At 40.5% G+C, this 21,982-nt stretch overlaps 1 protein-coding gene across 3 annotated transcripts in view; it reads left to right on the top strand.

Annotated features, from left to right (window-relative positions):
• Positions 1-21,982, top strand: part of NFKB1 (nuclear factor kappa B subunit 1) — a 127,930-nt gene that overhangs the window by 90,145 nt on the left and 15,803 nt on the right. For all 3 annotated transcript variants that reach the window (XM_061192590.1, XM_061192591.1, XM_061192589.1), the window contains exons 10-16: positions 4,091-4,182; positions 6,547-6,685; positions 12,673-12,816; positions 14,103-14,192; positions 15,914-16,099; positions 17,273-17,414; positions 21,019-21,133. In XM_061192590.1, the coding sequence (XP_061048573.1) occupies positions 4,091-4,182; positions 6,547-6,685; positions 12,673-12,816; positions 14,103-14,192; positions 15,914-16,099; positions 17,273-17,414; positions 21,019-21,133 (908 nt within the window). The remainder of the gene's footprint in view (positions 1-4,090; positions 4,183-6,546; positions 6,686-12,672; positions 12,817-14,102; positions 14,193-15,913; positions 16,100-17,272; positions 17,415-21,018; positions 21,134-21,982) is intronic.

Genomic DNA, 21,982 nt, shown 5'->3' with positions numbered 1-21,982 from the left:
CCACCATCACCCTGATACCAAAACCGGACAAAGATGTCGCAATAAAAGAAAACTACAGGCCAATATCACTGATGAACATAGATGCAAAAATCCTCAACAAAATACTAGCAAACAGAATCCAACAGCACATTAAAAGGATCATACACCATGATCAGGTGGGGTTTATCCCAGGAATGCAAGGATTCTTCAGTATACACAAATCAATCAATGTGATACCCCATATTAACAAATTGAAGGATAAAAACTATATGATCATCTCAGTAGATTCAGAAAAAGCTTTTGACAAAATTCAACACCTATTTATGATAAAAACTCTCCAGAAGTAGGCATAGAGGGAACCTACCTCAACATAATGAAGCCCGTATATGACAAATCCACAGCCAACATCATTCTCTATGGTAAAAAACTGAAACCATTTCCACTAAGATCAGGAACAAGGCAAGGTTGCCCACTCTCACCGCTGTTATTCAACACAATTTTGGGAGTTTTAGCCACAGCAGTCAGAGAAGAAAAAGAAATGAATTCAAATTGGAAAAGAAGAAGTAAAACCGTCACTGTTTGCAGATGACATGATACTATACATAGAGAATCCTATAGATGCTACCAGAAAACTACTAGAGCTAATGAATGAATTTGGTAAAGTAGCAGGATACAAAATTAATGCACAGAAATCTCTTGCATTCCTATACACTAATGATGAAAAATCTGAAAGAGAAATCAAGGAAACACTCCCATTTACCACTGCAACAAAAAAGAATAAAATACCTAGTAATAAACCTACCTAAGAAGACAAAAGACCTGTATGCAGAAAACTATAAGACACTAATGAAAGGAATTAAAGATGACAAACAGATGGAGAGATATACCATGTTCTTGGATTGGAAGAATCAACATTGTGAAAATGACTATACTACCCAAAGCAATCTACAGATTCAATGCAATCCCTATCAAACTACCAATGGCATTTTTCACAGAACTAGAACAAAAAAATTCACAATTTGTATGGAAACACAGAAGACCCCAAATAGCCAAAGCAATCTTGAGGAAGAAAAATGGAGCTGGAGGAATCAGGCTCCCTGACTTCAGACTATACTACAAAGCTACAGTAATCAAGACAGTATGGTAGTGGCACAAAAATAGAAATATAGGTCAGTGGAACAGGATAGAAAGCCCAGAGGTAAACCCACACACTTATGGTCACCTTATCTTTGATAAAGGAGGCAAGAATATACAATGGAGAAAAGACAGCCTCTTCAAAAAGTGGTGCTGGGAAAACTGGACAGCTACATGTAAAAGAATGAAATTAGAACACTCCCTAACACCGTATACAACAACAAACTCAAAATGGATTAAAGACCTAAATGTAAAGCCAGACATTATAAAGAGGGAAACATAGGCTGAACACTCTTTGACATAAATCACAACAAGATCCTTTTTGACCCACCTCCTAGAGAAATGGAAATGAAAACAAAAATAAACAAATGGGACATAATGAAACTTGCAAGCTTTTGCACAGCAAACGAAACCATAAACAAGACGAAAAGACAACCCTCAGAATGGGAGAAAATATTTGCAAACGGAGCAACTGGGAAAGGATTAATCTCCAAAATTTACAAGCAGCTCATGCAGCTCAATATCAAAAAAACAAACAACCCAATCCAAAAATGGGCAGAAGACCTAAAAAGACATTTCTCCAAAGAAGATATACAGATTGCCAAGAAACACATGAAAGGATGCTCAACATCACTTATCATCAGAGAAATGCAAATAAAAACTACAGTGAGGTATCGCCTCACACCGGTCAGAATGGCCATCATCAAAAAATCTACAAACAATAAATGCTGGAGAGGGTGTGGAGAAAAGGGAACCCTCTTACACTGGTGGTGGGAATGTAAATTGATACAGCCAGTATGGAGAACAGTGTGGAGGTTCCTTAAAAACTAAAAATAGAACTACCATATGACCCAGAAATCCCACTACTGGGCATATACCCTGAGAAAACCATAATTCAAAAAGAGACATGTACCACAGTGTTCATTGCAGCTCTATTTACAATAGGCAGGACATGGAAGCAACCTAAGTGTCCATCGACAGATGAATGGATAAAGGAGATGTGGCAGATATATACAATGCAATATTACTCAGCCATAAAAAGAAATGAAATTGAACTATTTGTAGTGAGGTGGTTGGACCTAGAGTCTGTCATACAGAGTGAAGTAAGTCAGAAAGAGAAAAACAAATACCATATGCTAACACATATATATGGAATCTAAAAAAAAAAAAAAGTGGTTCTCATGAACCTAGGGGCAGGACAGGAATAAAGACGCAGATGTAGACAATGGACTTGAGGCCACAGGGAGGAGGAAGGGTAAGCTGGGACAAAGTGAGAGAGTGGCATGGACATATATACACTACCAAATGTAAAATAGATAGGTAGTGGGAAGCAGCCGCATAGCACAGGGAGATCACCTTGGTGCTTTGTGTCCACCTAGAGGGGTGGGGTAGGGAGGGTGGGAGGGAGCTGAAAGAGGGAGGGGATATGGGGATATATGTATACGTATAGCTGATTCACTTTGTTATACAGCAGAAACTAACACACCACTGTAAAGCAATTATACTCCAATAAAGATGTTAAAAAATAATAATAATGCCAAAAATATAGTATTTCACTTTCACATTTTTCAATAAAAATAATTGTAGTTTCTTCACTAAAAAGAAAAAAGAAAAGAAAGAAAGATATACTCACTACAAGGATGAGCAGTTTCAAAGTAAGCAACTGCATAGCTGGAAATGTAGCCCCTATTAAAAAAACTATGGCTTAAAACAAAGAAAATTCTCCTTTGAGGCTAAATGCTCTGAGATAAAAAGTCAGAAAAAATGAGATCAGATTTTAAGGTAAAGGTATCAATATATATCTGTATCCCAAAAATGTTTACACTTTCTCTGCAGGTTTTGGTATCAGTATTCTTTAAACCCATTCTATCCAAGTAATATGCATTTCCGGATTTCTGGTTGTGCATACTATGAGTAAACACAATCTGAGTACCTTTATTTGTAAATGTGACTCTTAATCATTATCATTACATTGGAATGGCTTATTAAGAGAAGTCTGGAACCTAGCTTAAAGAATCTGAATAACTAGGTCCAGGGTAGTCCTACCTGAAGGCAGAGGTATTAACCAGGATATAATATGTCTTATCCAACCCTAATATTCCTAGAATTCTTTGTAAATAGAAATATAAATTTAGTTTTTGCAAGTCAATAGTGTACACCTTCCTATGAAATAGGAAGTGAAGCCAGGGAGATGCCAACCTGAGTTATATTGTCATATTTCTGCAGGAGTAGAACCCATGACTGAAGTGTGAAATTTAGATGTTCTAATTTAACTCGAAGGGACTAGACCAACATGATATTTTTAGCAGTTTCTCAATATGGACTAATAAAATATTATAGGGAGGTAGCATAGTAGAATGTGTAAGAGGCTGGAATCTGAAACTTCACTGTGTTCAAATCCTGGCCTCTCCATTTACTAGCTGTTCAACCTTAGATAAGTTACTTAACCTCTCTGACCTCCAGTTTCTCTTCTGCAGAACGAGGATATTAATAGTAGACCTGCATCACAAAGTTGTTGTGAGGATTAAATCAGTTAATATATACATATAAAATCACTCAGAACAGTGTCTGCCATATAGTAAACTTTATATTAGTTAAATATTATTATGTAAATCTGTATCAAGTGAACCACCTTTTGGGATTCTGATATTCCTCACTATCCTTCGTGTTTCTCAGGAGTGAATTGGTTTAGGGATGAAGAAGTGGGAAAGACTGATTAAGAGAAAACTCAGATTGAATAGGTAAATCTAGTATTCTGTCATTGTAAATGAATCTTGGGGCCCATTACTATGGTAACTAATAGAAAATTTTCACTAAAAATTTTAAATAATTCAAAAATGTATTTTATATTAATTACTTTTGAAAAAGGTTAAGTACATAGTATTTATAGGTAGAATCTTGAACCAGCTTTATTTTTCATGTTTTTGAATATTATTATACTATGTGAAATTATACATCTGGACGTGACTGTTTGCAGATGACATCCAGATTCGATTTTATGAGGAGGAGGAAAATGGTGGAATCTGGGAAGGATTCGGAGATTTTTCCCCCACAGATGTTCATAGACAAGTAAGTGGATGATGATGACGGTGGCGATGAAGATGATTCTACATTTTCTGCCTTGTTGAAATTCACTAGTTTCCGTGTATAAAACAAGGAAAAATCATAAATATTTATTTAACTTTCATAAAAGAGCACTGTTTCTTGCAGGTGTTCCAGAAAAGTTACCTACCATAGAATTATGGGCAAGGCTGTATTAGACCTTGCAAGGCATTTCATTTGGGTGTCTGATCACCTAGCCACAAGGCAGTGGCCCTTAGGTCCTTTAGTAGAAATGTTTTAAGTGTTGTATTCATCTGTTCAGGCTTCCATAACAAAATATCATAGACTGGGTGGATGAAACAAAAGAAATTTGTTGCTCATGGTTCTGGAGACTAGAAGTCCCAGATCAAGGTCTGACAGTGTCAGTTCCTTGTGAGGGCTCTCTTCCTGGCTTGCAGACAGGCACCTTCTTGTTGTGTCCTAACAGGGCAGAGAGAGAGCAAGCTCTCTGCTGTCTCTTCTTTTAAAAACAGTAATCCTATCCAATCAGGGCCTTGCCCTTATGACCTCATTTAACCTTAATTCTTCCCATAAAAGCTCTATCTCCAAATACAGCCACACTGTTAGGGCTTCAGCATATGAATTTTGGGGGAACACAATTAGTCCATAACAATGTTCTACCAGTGTAGTATGCGGAGACCGTTAAAAGGGTATTCTAATGAAAAGTGTTGAAAGGAGGAGTCTTCTAGTTGAGGCTGATGTCACTATGATAAATCAAGATCTCCTGGTGACAACTGAGTATATGACTAAGAGATGAAAATGCTGAATCCTCATCTTAATGATTACACTGAGCGATTGAGGAATACAGTTTTCACAAAAAATTGGAAACAATCCAAAGGTCTATCAGTAAGTGGCCAGTTAAATAAATTATGGTGTATCTATGTGATGGAATATTGTGCAGTTATTAAAAAGAATGAGTACTCTATGGACTAATATGGAAAAGTCTCAAAGATACAACATTAAAATTTTTTAAAAGATAGCTATAAAGCAAAGTGTATATAAAAAAGATTCTATGTTTATGTTTACATACGCATAAAGAAACTCTGGAAGAATACAACAGAAACTAATAGCTCCTCTGTGTTTACTTCTGGTGGCGGGGGGCAGGCACACAGTAGGAACTGTCTGGATGAGGGACAGGAATGGCAAGGAGAATTCTCAGTGTGCACCACTGTATACCTTTTTATATTTTACGAAGCTTGATCCATGGGAATATATTACATAGTCAAAAAATCCAGCTAAAACATCTTTGAGGTGGGGTGTTAAATGCTGAACAGTGTGTGGCTGCTCAAAGCAGTGGGCCCCTCAGCACTGGTGATTCTGCCCCAAGCATAGTTTAATGAAAAAAATAAGTTTTGTTACAAATGCATCACAGCTATAAGCTGAGATCACATTTTGATAGCATAATGCTTTTATTATTGCTCGGTTCTTATTTTATCATTTCTATCATGATTTTCGTTTAAATTTTTTGTCTAGGAGTCCATTTTTAAGTTTCCAAACATTTAAAAGATGTTTTGTTGATGATTTCAACATTATATTGTGGTCATAGAAGGTGGTCTTAGATATAAGTTCTTTGAAATTTTTTTGTCTTTCTCTGTGACTCTATGATCCATTTTTTTAAAATGTTCCATGTGTACTTGAAAATAATTATATCCTTTTTTTTTTGTTTGGTGGAAGGTTCTGTATATAACTGTTAGCTTAAACTTATTAATTTTGTGGATCAAGTAAAAAAAATCCAGCTAAAAAATGTGAAAATGCCTGACTCTTCTGGCACTGCCAGATATCAGTGAGGAGGCTGCCTTATGGGTGCTACAGAATGCCCTGTGTATGCCTAGAGCCTTGGCCATCCTCACCTCACAATACACTGACCCTGTCATGATGTCTCTCTTACAGGGTTTAGTTTTTTGTCTTCATTGGCTGGCCGGCAGGCTGGTAGTAGTACCACCTTCCTCACTCTCTCTTTCCGCGACTAGCCTTTCTGATATTGCTGTAAATAATCTTGGAGGCTTTTAAGGCTACTTTGGAAAAGGAGAAGATGTATGCAACGTATTTTATTCATGTGATTATTTATACTGAAAGACATTTGAAATTTTAGAAAAGTGAACTAATGAAGTTTTGCAATACATTGGCATAATCTTATACTTCAGTTTCACATTGGCAATTTAATAAAAATGTATGGGTATAGAATTCTAAGGTTGTAAGTTTCTCTAAGGTGTTGTATATTTTTTAGTACCTTGTGTCTAAACATTGGGCATAAAGAATGTGTTTAATGAGTAGCGTTGCTGGAAAAGAAATGTAGTCCTACTCCAACATTTGGATCTTTGTATCCTGCAGTTTGCCATCGTCTTCAAAACTCCAAAGTATAAAGATATCAACATTACAAAACCAGCCTCGGTGTTTGTCCAGCTTCGGAGGAAATCTGATTTGGAAACCAGTGAACCAAAACCTTTTCTCTACTATCCTGAAATTAAAGGTAACTTGGTTGTTTAAACACTTGTGCTTGTTCCAACAAGAGGATGGTCTGATTAGAAAAGATCAGGTAGTCTCCTCCTTTGAACAGCTTCCTAGTAACTGGTTTCTGGGTCCATGGTGCTTCTTTTTAGAGAAGAAAGAAGTAATATATGATTTGGGGGTCATAGAATTAAGTCTATAGCCTTTTAAAATAATGTTATTTCCATTGAGTTTTATATGAGATTTAGACATTTGAAAATTTCTCTTTGAATTTGAGAATCTATCATTTATTGACTACCTCAGGGTGCAGGTAGTTGAGATGAAAAGATAAGGCTTATTGTGTAGGAGAATCAGCCACTCTGTCAACTGGCCTCAGGCAGTTGAACAGAAGACTCAGCCACCATGCAGTGCAGAGCTATAAAAATGAATAAGGCAGCATTCTCTTCCTCACAAAGGACACACCGAGAAGGGGAGATCATAAGTCTCCTTAAATTGTTATAATGCGAATTATTACTTTGGTAAGTTCCAAAAGTGAGGCGTCCACAAAAACGTAGAAGAATGCAAGGAGAACGAACCCTAGATTCTGAAGGAGCCACCAAGAAGAAGGCTTCTTCAAGGTCCTGAAAATTGGGGATGTATTTCAGTAGTTGCATGTGCAACAGAGAAGGAAAGGGTTTCCTAGACTTAGGAAACGTGAGGAGCTAAAACAGTTAGCGTTTACGCAGAGAAAAGTGAGCGTTGTGAGCACTGAGGTGCACTCCCGAAGGCCACAGCAGGCGGGGAGGCCGGGGCCAGGCTCTGTGGTGCTGTGATTGGCGCCTAGAGAATTTTGCATTGATTCTGGAAAGGGGAATGACCAGGCCAGTTTGGATTTGGAATGATGCCTCTGACCTCTCTCTGTAGACACTGAAGAGACTATCTGGGCAGCAGACAATGAGTCAGAAGAAGAATGCAAGAATCCAAGTGAGAAATGGTGAAGTTAGTGAAGGTCTTAGTGCAGTGGAGTGAAAAGAGAAGGTGGATTCAGGAGGCAGTGCAGGGATGGTGTCAAGAGGACCCAGGTGCTGGTTGGGGTAGGGGGTGAAAAGAGAGAATCAGGAGTCCTAGACGGTTCTAGGAATCCCAGCCTGGGAAGGTTGTGATGTGGTTGAACTGATGAAGAGTCAAGGGAGCAAAAGTAGATCTGGGTGGGCGAAGACAGGGTTCAGTTTAAAACATGCTGCATTTTGGGTTCCTGTGGCAGATTCCTAACAGGCCATTCAAAAGGCAGGACTGGAACTCAAGAGAGGGCAGGGTGGGAAATTCACACTGAGAATCCTCTCGGAATGAGGGTGACAGGCCTCAAAGGTTATTTGTTAACCTGGAGTCCACTCACCCCTGTGGGGCTCCATGGCTAGAAGTGTACTTTGAAACAATTAGGTTTTTTTGTAATCCTGTTTTGAATTTTGCATACTAAAAACTGTGATTCTAAGAAGAGATCCATAGACTTCACTAAACTGCAAAAGAGGCCGTGGCACAAACATAATCTAGAAACCCCTGGACTAGAGGGAAGTGAGACTGGGGAGGGACAGGGCACCCAGGTCCTGGCCGAGGCTGGAACCCACAAAGGTGCCGCAGCAACGGTCCACACGGCTGCTAATCCTGTGATAGCGACATGTGATGGGGGGTCTTTGAGGAGGGCTTTCTTTTCCTAGAATTCACGTTGTGGCAGCAGCATTTAGAAAATGGTTCCGTGAGTTCTTGTTTCTTTTCTGAGCTTGTGGCCCCTCCACTGATGGGTCAGATGTACAGTGCATTCCGTTACTGGTGGTTTGGAAACACCGTCAGCAGAGGAGGCTTTCTTTTCTCTCCACATGGCATTTCGTGCGAAATCCCAGTATATAAACCTGAGAGGCTCGACGTGGAGGTGGCGAGCCCCGCCCTCTTGGCTCCTCCAGGAAGGAGCCTCACCTCTCCTCACTTCCCTCCCTGCCCAGGAACTGCCTGAGGGCTTCCGAATGGGCCATCGGCGGCGTGAAGTTTGAAAATCACTGCTTTGGATTAAGTAAGCACCCTTCTTTAAAAGTAGACCCAGAAGAGAAGGAGAGCAAAATTTTTTTGGACTTTCTGAGGGAAAAAAAAAAAAAAAAGATTTCTTCTCCTAAAATGTGTGTTCAAAATAATGTCAATTTTTCTAACACAGAGAATCAGATAAAAAAAGGAAACCCAGATTACCTACACATGTGTAAGCCTATAAATCCTCAAAGCTGAGCTTGGTTTCTAGGCTGCCTGTGTCCCTTTCCCAGTGGTATCTGTGCCTGAAAAGAGTCTGATACAGCAGGGACAAGTTCAGACTATTATTTTCATTGCTACCCTCTTATGGTAGGAGCTATCCGGGGCTGGAGTTAGAGAATGGGGGTTTCCTGAAAGTTCAAAATCTCACCTTTATGTGTCAGGCACTTACCTTCCAGGTTATCATTGACTAAAAGCTCCATCTATAAGAACAATGTAGAAAACCATCTGGAAAAATAAGAGTTTGTAGTTGAGCTCCACAGAAAGAATGGCCAGCATGTATTGTGGTTGAGTTGTTGTGAGATTAGAACAATTTTATTGAAGATAACAAATCACCTTAGTCTAGAGAACCTTCTGGATTATAAAATCCCAAGTTGAAATAATCACAAGGACAAATGGTCACACCAGGCATGTGTGACTGGCCAGAAAAGTAGCAGGCCATTTTGCATCAGAGTAACTATGTGAAGATGAAGCTAAACTATACAACCCAAGGAATCATTGGGCTCATTCCTCAGAAGTCATTGAATATACCTTCCACTGCCCCCAGCCCCTGCAGTCACTCCCGAACTCACTGCCTCATTTTATATTCTTCACTTATTTTTATCAATATGTAAAATTATCTTACCTATTAATTTATGTGTCTATTGTCTTCTTCCTACCTGTGTTCTTTAGGTCACAGATTTGGTCTTTCATGTTTATTGCTACATCTGGAACAATGTATGTCACATAGTAGATGCTTGTTAAATATCTGAGAGCTAAGTTATTGTTTGACCGACCAAGTTGCCATCCTCACCCGAAAGACTAGTAACTTGTTGGGTGCCACCAATTAAGACATTAGACAAAGAAATACATCAGATTCCTCTTGTTGTACAGAATCATGCAGCCCTGAACTCTGCATCCTTTATGGTCATTGACGTTGTGTCTCATGAAAACGTCATGGAGATGGTTGGGTCCAGGGAGACAATCAAAATAATCAGGAGAGGGACGGTTGGCAAGGGAAGAAGATAGTTGAGGAACTGTTATACAAAAGCAAAGAAAGACCATAATGACTTTTCAGTCTGAAAAGATGGAGGTTAGGAAAAAACCGAATCATAATCTTTAAATTATGAAAGGTATGGTCAGGATAAATGCAGGCGTCTTTACTGGCAAACTACAACCCAGAAAGTGAGAATGAGGTACTTTTAAGGCACGTGCACAGCATAAGGTGGTAGAGGCTAAAAGTTTTATCGACATTTGTGAACTAAGCTGTTATCTTAAATCATCAGTTATTAAAGGAAGCAAAGATATGTTGGAGCGTTTCCCCCAAAATGGTGACCTAATATAATGGAATGCTCATTAGACCTTGTATCTGATCTTCACTCAGCCCTGACCTCATACAAGTCCCTCAACATCCTAGCTTCGGTTTCCTCTTCTGTAAAAGGAGAACTTGTAGTGAGTGGCCACTTAGGTCCCTTTTAGAATAGGTTGATGTTTCATAGTACATCCCATGGTCCACTGTCAAAAGCAGACCACAAGGGTAAGTAAACCCAGTGTGAAAATCCCCATGTTCAATTCCATGGAAATTCAGACTGCAGGTTCTTCTATTTAAAAAAAAAAAAAGCTTGTCACATGGAATTTTCTATATCAGTTTCTTGTCATTAACATCTTAATGGCTGTAGGATAGTTAATATTTTTTAAATTGAGTCTTAAAAATTCCCATTTTACAATGAAATATAACCAGTGAATGTCCCTGTTTTATAAGTCAAAAGGAGTACATAGCAAATACCAAATGATCTCTTTGCTAGAAAGCGTGTCAGTAGATAACATTTATTTCTGAAGATGAACATGTTGTCTGCCTTGCTCTTGTATTTCATATTTCTGATGAACTAATATCCCATGTGAGATCAACAGTTTATAGAATGAGTAATAATTGTGACTTAGTTATGATACAACTGATGGAGAAACTTTATAAATCTGTCCAAAACCTTTGATAAGGAAATTGCTCAAGTTTCTCCACTTCGAGGTCACCCCTTTCTGGTGGAAGCATGTTTTCTTCAGAGTTGGCCCATGCTGGCTTTTTTCTTCCTAGCGAGTCTGGACAGGATCCGTTTTTAAAAGATTATTTTTTAAGGGTACTTTGCTACCCTACTTCAAACTGCACTTAGATGATCACCAGATAATCAGTACACAACAGCATTCTTTCTAGCCCTGAGATGACTGAAACAATGACAGAATTAGAAATAAGTGAAGATCTTTCTGAACATAAACAGTGACCAGAACTGACGTGAAGAATCAGAAATAGGACAGTTGTCAAGTATTGGGCTGCTGATTGAAAAAAAGAATACCATATTGACTGTTGATTTAATTTAAACAAAAACCAAAAACTTCTTTCAGTGCTTTATTTCAGAAGAGAGAAGGGAGAAAAAATATATAGGGTGGGAAAATCAGAGAAGGGAAAGAAAGGGAAACAGAAAGAAGAAACAAGAAAGGAACAACAGACCACAAAGTCACTGGCAGAACTCAGAGGGGCATTGGGGCTGGTGAGAAGCAAAAGAAAAACAGAGCAACCACATGGGGAATGAGGGGGGAAAGTCTAAATAGTATCTAGACTTGGCCAATCAAAAATCTCAGAGGGCATCACTGTATTTTAGTCAAGTAGTGGTCTTAGACTTGTAGCCTCATATCTCATGAGTTACCAATGACTGCAGATCCATCTTTTATTGTCTTTCTGGGATGCACGCATTTTTATTATTGTGGTGACCACCAAGGAACAGCCTCCAACACCTTATGTCTGCACTGTCTCTGCCTCTCACTTTGACTCTTTATGTTATCCTGTGCACCAGTGACAGATGAATCTTTCTAAAATACCACCATGTACATGGCATTCCCCAGTTCAAAAACATTCCATGGCTCTCCTGCCTGTAAATTAAATCCCTTAGGTTCATAATCCAGGTGCTTGGCAGTGTGGTCCCAATCAGCCCCATTTCTCAAGAATTCCTCATACTAAACTTTCCCTTCAGCTAAGCTGACCCACTGCTGTTCTCATAAGCATGCCGTGCACATTGGTTCCTTTGTTACTTTCCCTCTACATCCCCTTCCCACAGCGTCCTCCCTTTGCCCTCTCCTGATATAGAGTTGATTCTGGGAAGCCTTTTCCTGAATTTTCCAGCCCACAGAGACTCCCTAGAAGTCCTTCCTTGAACTCCTGGAACCCTAGCTGGCACCATGAATTTAACATATATAGCATTATAGTGCTTTGTCTTTAAGTCTTTCCCCCAGAACCTTAAAATTATATTGGAGGGTTCTTGACAGCAAAGACATGATGTCATACTTCTCTTTATCCTCAGCACTTAGGTCGTTGTAGACGCATAATAATGTTAGCTGATGAGTAACAGTTGTTTTGTGTGACCAAGTGAGAATGCTCAGTAATGTCGTTCTCATTCAGTATTTTCAGTCTCTTCATCTTTGATGGGCAGTCTAGTCTCTCACTAACTTGAATGACATGGGGGACTTAAGAAACAATTGCAGAGAGAATTTGGGTGTGTACTGTTCTGTGGTCCCTCTGAGGCTGGTTCTTGGTCTTCGTGCTCATTGGAATAAATATAATGCTTCTTGACATTTGGCATCTCTTCCTCCTTGGGTGCTTTCTATTTCCCTTTAAGATGTTTAAAAATACCATCAGAATCAGTATTCTTTCTGTGGCTAGTAGTGGAGCTGAATCAATCTTTTCTCCTCTGGTTTCTCTTCCTTTAAATACAGATAAAGAGGAAGTGCAGAGGAAACGGCAGAAGCTCATGCCCAATTTCTCAGATAGTTTCGGTGGCGGCAGTGGGGCGGGAGCTGGAGGTGGAGGCATGTTCGGCAGCAGCGGTGGAGGCGGCGGTGCTGGAAGTACCGGCCCAGGTACGAACCAAGCCTGTTCTTTCACATCTGAAAGGGCAGATTTTCTTCTCCTAGATTTCCTTGTCTATGGGTTGAGTGTTGTGACATTATTGAACATGATATATTACATTACTTAAAATTTCCCAGCAAACTTTTTTCCAAAGAAATGCATGTTCATCTTATAACATGTAGATAGATTAATACCAAAAACTGTAAGAAGGAAAAAAGTCACAAAGGCCAGTTACCCAAAGGATACCTCTTAACATTTTGGTATATTCCCCCCTCCTTTTTTTTTTTTTTTTTTTTTTTTGGTACAGTTGTCTTGGTATTCTTTGGAAACATTGGAAAGGTTTCATACTATATTTGCGCTATGTTGTAGATACATAAAATCCTGCCATCAAAGATTAGCTATTGTTTTTTGGCAGGTACATACATTATAATACATATTTATACATTTCTCCAAGCACAGCTGTGATCCTCATTTTGCATAGTGTTTTAATCCATTTACTCGTATGACCTATTTATTATCATGATTGTGTATAGAGTCATGTATGCTGCTTTTTCCTAATGGTTTAACATAAGCATTTCCCCATGGTAATAGAAATTTTACATAAGCATCATTTTTAAGCATCATCTTAATGACTTGTAGTAATTCATCAAGTGAACAAACCGTAGTATAACTTACTTGAAGATTGTTTCCTGTTTCTTATCTAAAATGTTGCAGTGAACTCCTCTATCCACATTGCTTTCTTTTATTCCAGATAATTTTTGTAAATTAGATTCTTTGAAGTGAAATTACTGTGTCAGAGAGCATGGCAACTAACACTCGCTGCTTCCCAGAGTTTTACCAGCTTGTGCCTCCAGCAGAAACGCATGAGAGTGACCGGTGGGGGCATGTTTCTCTTGAGGAGCCAGTATATGTTTCTGTATTTTGTTTGGTTCAGTTTTTCCCTCCAGGGGTCACTTGACTGTCTTCTGTGTCAGCAAGTCTGAGTCTGGGTGGCAGCCACTCACCGTTAGCCTCTCCCCGCCATGCAGGAGTGGGAGACTTTCTCCAGCATGAGCTCCTCCATGCTGCCCAGAGCCTGGGCTCTGCCTGGGTTGCCAAAAATGTAACCTTGCCAGAGTCGAATTCTGATCGTCCCAGGACCCCCAGTGATGTGCCTTGTTACTAAGTCTCAACAGAAGGACGGTGTCGGGCACACCAAAGCCTGTTCTCACCAGAGGGAGGGACACTAACGTTTGCTGAGTTTCTTTTTATTTAAAAAAGCATCATGAGGTTTCATTTGTTTTGCTTGCCATTTCAGGGTATGGCTTCCCGCACTATGGATTTCCTACATATGGTGGAATTACCTTCCACCCTGGAACCGCTAAATCTAATGCTGGGATGAAGCATGGTAAGTAACACTTTTCTTTTTTTTTAGTACTGAGAAAAGAACAAAAAAAATTATTTAAAAATTAAAGCCAAAAAGTTTTTTTTTTAAATCATTACTCACCACAACATTATCTTGAAAAAAAATTGATGAATGCCAATAAATTAAGAAGATACTTCTTTTCCAAAAAATTATTATTTCCTGTGGAGAGTATAGATTCTATTCCTGATACTATATTTAAATTTATACATTTACTTTGTACGTGGCATGAACGGGGAAAGAAAAGAACATTAAATAGGGATATAGAGAGACTTGACTATCCAAACATAAAAGAGTCACCAAACTTAGCTGTTCTCTCTCTTTTTTCTCAAATACTACACTTTTGAAGACACTTAGAGTTTTATAGGGATGGTCTTTTCTCATCAAGTGTATCGCCTGGGGGCTTCCCTGGTGGCGCAGTGGTTAAGAATCGCCTGCCAATGCAGGGGACACGGGTTCAAGCCCTGGCCCGGGAAGATCCCACAGGCCGCGGAGCAGCTAAGCCCGTGCGCCACAACTACTGAGCCTGCGCTCTAGAGCCCATGAGCCACAACTACTGAGCCCACGTGCCACGACTGCTGAAGCCCACGTGCCTAGAGCCCGTGCTCCGCAACAAGAGAAGCCACCACAATGAGAAGCCCACGCACCGCAATGAGTAGCCCCTGCTCGCCACAACTAGAGAAAGCCCGCGCACAGCAACAAAGACCCAACGTAGCCAAAAATAAATAAATAAAATAAATAAATTTACAAAAAAAAAAATGTATCCCCTAATTAGCAGTTGTCACATCATGTGTTCATACTTCTATTACATGTCCATTTTAGTGTACTCATTGAAGAAATAATACAACAAGGTCTCCTCATGTATTCAACACCTGTTTTACGTCAGGTGCTTTTACATGTTTTAACTGTAATCTTTATGATTCCTCTGTAAGGAAATTATTAGTATCTTCATTTTACAGACAGAGCACACCAAGGTTCAGAAATGATCATTCACTCACTGAAGGTACATATCTGTGAGTGGCAGAACCAGGATCTGAACCAGGTCTGCCTGTAAAATCTCGGTGTTCTCTTAGTCGCTGTCAGGTAGCATAGCAGGACCTGAAAGAGTGTGATCAGAAACTGCACTGGATCGCTCCCACACCAAAGAATGTGAATTGAGATCACATCTTCACAACCTGCTTGAGCATTAGGGAAAAAATTAGCTGCTCTGTTTTCAAGAACTTTAAAAATTCCACTTCTTTGCAATTCCTAGAAGAGCTTTATTTCATTTTTCTCCTTTACAGATAAACAGAATGAGGTGTACATTTTTAGAAATGTAAAAAAAAAAAATTTTTTTTAAAGTCTTAAATAAGTTCTCATCACGAGAAAAAAGAATTTATAACTATATATGCTGATGGATGTTAACTAGACTTATTGTGGTGATCATTTTGCAGTATGGACAAGTTCTGAGTCATTATATTGTACACCTGAAATTATTACAATGTTATACCTCAATTTAAAAAACGTTTTTTGAAAGTGGCTTTAAAATAGCTCCAAAACGTGTTCCTTATGACCATTTTAAAAGGAATTTTAAATTGTTGTTTTTCTTTTCCCTTTGCAGTAAACCTGCCTCCTACCTTTATCTGACCTTTGCTGAAACAGTGAATTGTAACTTAATTAATAGATTTTACTGAGGGAAAAAAGCTGAATTTTTGCTTTTATCGTAGGAACCATAGACACCCCATCTAAAAATGACCCTGAAGGTTATGACAAGAGTGATGACAGAGAGGCCATAAATCTCTCTGGGCAGGCAGCAGAGAGCACCAAGCAAGATAAAGAGTCCTGCAGGCGGGGCGATGAGGCTGATCTGGCGTACTCGGTAGGAGTGCAGGAGGAGAATCGCAGTTCCCAGGGTGAGTGAGCACACAGAGGACTGCATTGTACCGCTTGGCGAGGGGGTGGGTCGGTTCTAGGTGGACAACCTATTTCCGGAAGACAGGCGTATTTTCTGTTGATCTAAAGACGATACATCAACGTCTGGTTCAGCGTGCTCTTCAGAGCCCTGTGTGCCTTTTGAAAAGCATGTGCCAGGTTATTTTATTCACACTGGGATTTCCATTTTCCCAGTGTTATCTTTGAATATAAAGTACAGAAATTTACGTATGCTTTCTCCAGTCATCGTCATGCAGTTTTAGGGTATCACGAGAGATAATCTAAATCATTTCCACCACAGATAAGAGAGAGCAGTTTGCATAACTTTGACAGTCTCCCTTCTCTGACTGTCATACTGAAGTGGAATTTCGCCTGAAAATAAGGACTTTTCCCTTTATCCTGATGCCTTCTTTGAAAAATTAGGATTAGGAGGGACAGTGCATATTTGGAACCAGAACCCATTAGAGCATGTGTCATGAGTCTAGGTCATCCTAGATTATGCCTGGAAGACTTTTTCTGTAAGAGAAAGATAGTAAATATGTAGAGTTGGGGGCTACATATGGTTTCTATTGCATATTCTTTTTTTAACACCCCTTCAAAAATGTACAAACCATGCTTAGCTAGGGGGCCGTATAAAAACAGGCCACACACAGGATTTGACCTACAAGCCACAATTTTCCTCCCGTTGACCTTCAGGAAGCAGAGTTTACAAAAACACCAATGGCTCTCGGAGAGTCTGTATCTCTGTGGCAGAGACTGATTTTTGACACTTTTTGCCTAACGAAAGTCGTTCAAGACTCCCATGAAGGATTATTTCACCAAGAGATTATTTACAATTATGGCAAAACCCAGTTAACGTTATTTGGAGATTGATTGTTCCCCTTAAGATAACAGAAACTTCTGAATTTCTTTTCCCCGAACAAACTGTAGACAGATTTTTTTGAGATCAGCCTCTATATTTGTCAGTGAGCCAATGTCCAGCTGTGCTTTTTCTAGTGAACACAACCCAGGAGCACCGAAAGGAGCATTTTCCGCTAAGTCGATGTGTCTCAGGGTATCCGAACACTGATGCCGAGGGTCTTGGCCTCAAGCATGGCATTCCTGTAGAGCAAGTATAGGAAACTCAACTGTGATTGTGATCCATTGCCTTGCAGATAACCTCTTTCTGGAGAAGGCTATGCAGCTTGCCAAGCAGCACGCGAATGCCCTTTTTGACTACGCAGTGACAGGAGATGTGAAGATGCTGCTGGCTGTCCAGCGCCACCTCACTGCGGTGCAGGACGAGAACGGGGACAGGTAAGTCAGGACTTTGGCAAACAAGGGTTGTTTTAAAGGGGCGAAGAGAGAAAAGTATTGTATGCACGCTGGCTAGAAATGAGAAGAACTGATCAAAGTTACTGGGTCCTGCAACTGAAACACTCTCTCAAGGAAAATAATGTGTCAGTAAGGTTGAGTGGCACAATCTCCTTCTCCTGTCCTGTGGCTCTCACCTCTTGGGCTCTAAAATAGCCAGAATGCTCATCTAAGAGTACAGCACTCTGGGCAAGAAAACTAAGATGGGTGTGGGGAATGGTACTTTTTTTTTTTAACATCTTTACTGGAGTATAATTGCTTTACAATGGTGTGTTAGTTTCTGCTTTATAAAAAATTGACTCAGCTGTACATATACATATACCCCCATATCCCCTCCCTCTTGAGCCTCCCTCCCACCCTCCCTATCCCACCCCTCTAGGTGGTCACAAAGCACCGAGCTGATCTCCCTGTGCTATGCGGCTGCTTCCCACTAGCTATCTGTTTTACATTTGGTAGTGTATATAGGGAATGGTACTTTTTGAAAAGCCCTGCTTTATTTGTTGGAATACGATTTAGAATCATATTTAATAAACACTTGTTCATTGGAATAGTAATATTTGCTTTATTTATTAGAATAATATAATAAAATTTGGTCTTACCAAATCCCTAAAGCGCTTGTTATCCCCACTGCATATTTGTAATAATAATATTCTCAAGGAAAAGCCCAATAGAGGCAGCACAACAGCAGCAACAAAATAATTAGGAGGCCGTTGTCATGCTCTCCCAGTTACTGGTTCCTCTTCTACTGCCTCTGTTAACGGTCACCAGTCTGTGACTGAATCAGACTCTTGTGACTGTTCTAACTACATTGTGTGGGAGTCTAACATTCCAAGCACCGTGCTTCCCATTCCTGCTGTTACTGAGCTTGTAACTGCAAAGACACCTGGCTTCTTTCTAAAACGGTTCTCCTAGTCCTTTCATTGAGACTTCTAAAATGATCTCAAAAGCCTATAAAAATAACGAGTGACAGCAGCCCTCAAATCCAAGTCAAGTGCTTTATCTAAAACCTTCCCAAAATAGTGTCAGCAATGAGGAATCCTTCTCTGTGGAAGAGCTCTTGGGCGCTGTGTTTTAAACCTCAGTTTAAACACTGAACCAAATGCTTTAGGAAAGTGCCAACCTCAGGGTTTCAGACAGAGACCTTTGTTCTCATTCCTTGCAGCTTAACCAAGGATGTGGTGTAACCACTGGCCTTGTTAATACAGTATGAGAGGAACCGGTACAGCCTTCTTTGTGTAATGTCATGAACAGCAGAATGTTTTTTACAGGGTTAAATAATCCATTTAGCATTCAATAGCATATAACCACAAGAGAAAGCAGTTAACCAAGACAGGACAGTAGCATTTCAGGTGACATTTTTAGGGACCTGCTGATGAGCCTAAGAAAGACGAGCATAGGTAAGTTAGAAAGGGACTGCTGGTGTTCGAAGGGAGGATTGTGGAAGGGGATACAGGCACGTGCATTCAGGTGAGGGCACTGAGGGGAAGGTATAGATGTGTGTAGGGACCTGGATGTATGTGGAGAGGCTGGGGAGGTGGCTTCCCTGCCCAAGCAGGAAATGAATCCTTAGAGTCCCCTCCCTGGACCCCAGACATACTCACGCAAGCAGGCCCACGGGGCTTGTCGCAGCTGGAGACCAGAGGGGTGAGACTTGGGGAGACCAAAGAGGGAGTCCTCATAAGAATATAGACAAGGGATAGCTTTTGGCCTTCACAGCTCAGTCCCTTGTTTTCACTGAGTTTATCATATTCGGCTAATAATCTGAATCCTGTGGCCGTTAGTCATCACAGAAAATACAATGAAGAAAAAAAATAATAAAAGCTTCTGGTACTGGGGAAATTCCCATGAGGGTGTGAAAATTTATGGGGGAGGGGGAATGTACTTCTGCTACAAAATGCTGAGCTGCACATGGAAATTTTTAGGCAGTTTTTGAAGTACGACCTTTTTCTTGGTATATGTGCATCATGTCTGCGTCAGACTTTGGGCCCTTTTCAGCAGTCTTCTTCCAGCCCTACGGTTCAAAAGACAGTACTGAAACCCTGAAAGCATTCATTTAAAAATATCTCTCAAATAATGAAGTCACAGTTTAGTTTTTCAGGGTCTCCTGAGTCAATGTTAATCCCAAGTAATATACACTTGCTATTTCCAAGAAGGTGGCCTGAATAAAATGACACCTAATATCTTTAGAGAAAATCCAGCCTGTGCCTCAAATCCCGTACATACTGCCACCCTGGGATTGTTAGAGTGCTCTGCATCATAATCTGTCCATACTTTGGAGGATCTGTCCTCCTAGATGTTCATCTGCAACTCTACAGAGCGGTGCCCATGTGCCCCTGAAGCAGGAGAGCTTAAGGGATTAAGAGACGGCTTTGGGGCAAGACAGTCCTGGACTTAATATATGACCTGGATTGAGTTCTATTATACCCGTAAGTCTCACTTTCATCACCTGAAAAATAAGGATAATATCACCTACCTCATAAGACTGTTGTTGTGATTAATCAGATAATGTATGTCAAGTGCTTGGTGTGGTCTGGTATTAGAAGCTCTAAACAGATAGTAGCCACTTTTTATTGTTGAGTCGTTTCCAATTAAGTTTAACTTTAAGTTTTTTTAACAATTAAAATAATTTGTTCCTAGGAGTGATGATTGGCACCTGCCAATGTTGTCAGCCTCATTAGTGTTAGCCCTAAGTTTGTTCAGTCATCCTTACTTCAGTGCCTAAACTGTGTGCCAGGACTATAAGGCTGACCCAGAGGGAACCAGCCTCTGAGAGGATCACAGGCCAGAGAGGGAGGGAGATGTATAGAAAACTGCAGTCGCTCAGCCAAGCAGTAAACTTGAGGGGAGACAGCTTGGTCTGCCTGGGAAGTTGAGGAAGTCTTCTCCGAGGATGTAAGGTTTGCGCTGGCATGTGAAGGATGAACAGGTGCCGCTGAGGCAGAGAAGAGGAGCAGAACCATTCCAGGCAGAGGGACTAATTCGGTGGAGAAATACAGTTACATTGTTCCTTCAGAAGTCTGCGTCTAGAGTCTTCTCCCAATAGTTAAGAGCCCGACTCCATTCTCCCCTCTTGGGATCTAGAAAGATCTTAAAAAGCCACCACACTGTATTTGGGAGGAGGTGGCAGAGCTAGGTGAGATAACTACACTCTTCTGAACAGATCCTAGTGCAGGCATTTTACACACATCACCTGTGTGTCTGGGTAAGTCCGGGAAAAGTTAGAGGAGAAAGTGCATGGCACAGAGGCAGAGCTGGGATTTGAACATAGGTTTCTCTGTCTCGAAGCCCGGGTTCCTTTACACCTCAAGGGTCCAAACTGAATGCCCCCAGAGACCAGAGAGCAGGCAGGTACTGGACATGAGTAGGCAATAAAGCATCCCCACCTTGGATACAAGATGTTTCATACATTCAAGACATTTGGGGGCCAAAGAAAACTAGGTATGAGAGCCAGATACAGTCTGGGAGTCTAATCCTACCTTGGGAATCTTTTTTGTTTTGTTTTCCATTAACAGTTTAGTTGATTATTGCCACTGTATTTCTGTTCCAGTGTCTTACACTTAGCAATCATCCACCTTCATGCTCAGCTTGTGAGAGATCTGCTAGAAGTCACATCTGGCTTGATTTCTGATGAAATTATCAACATGAGAAATGATCTCTACCAGGTAAGCAGAAATATCAAGGAGACAACTGAATAAAAATCCATCGTTTGTATGTGCGTGCGTGCGTGTGCGTGCGTGTGTGTGTGTTTCTTAACAGTAGCATATAACGTTAATAGGATAAATACGTCACATCTGTCAAGAAAAAAATGCAATTGGAAAAAAGTTAAGTTTGAAAAGCCAGTGATTTACAAGAATTTTGAAGTCTGCTGAACATGTTGACAGCATCTAGATTAAATGCATATCAAATGAAGGGTGCTGAATCAGAATACAGACAGGTAAAAAGGTTGCTAGAGAAGGAAAAAGTGTCTTTCAAAAACGGAAAGCTCAAGGTGAAGAAAACAGGGAACACCAAAGAGATTTATTTGCCCAAATCAGGTTTACATAGAAATTAGGTGGGCTCAAAAACAGCTTGAGGACCTCTGTTACAGAGGTCTTCAAATATTTCAGATAGGGGAGTTGACTGGAGACTCAGTGAGGCTGCCTGTTGGGCACATGCAGATTTCAGGTGAGGAAAGGAGATTAAAACTGTTGGACAGAACCAAAGCCTGGATGCTGGGTGTAGGGAGCAGGCAGACCTGGGCCAACCTCTCTGGGTAAGGGACCACACAAGCAGGAGGCGAGTAGGGTTCCGCTCTCCAGAGCTGCTCCCTCCTCCCTCCCGGGGCACTCTCTCTTCCTGCCGCCTTTCCCCGGCCCCATCGGTCTTCTCTACAGCCTCCTGGTCTTGCGCCCTTCTCGGCTTTCCTGTTTTCTCCTTCCCTTCACACGAACCAAAGTGACTTCCGAGTCTTCCTTGGCCTCTGTGGTATGCTCGGATGCCTGATTCAAGCGTATCCCTTACTCTAAAAATAC

This window comes from Eubalaena glacialis, chromosome 5, assembly GCF_028564815.1.
Source record: "Eubalaena glacialis isolate mEubGla1 chromosome 5, mEubGla1.1.hap2.+ XY, whole genome shotgun sequence".
NCBI lineage: Eukaryota > Metazoa > Chordata > Mammalia > Artiodactyla > Balaenidae > Eubalaena > Eubalaena glacialis.
This window is presented reverse-complemented; position numbering and strand designations above follow the sequence as displayed.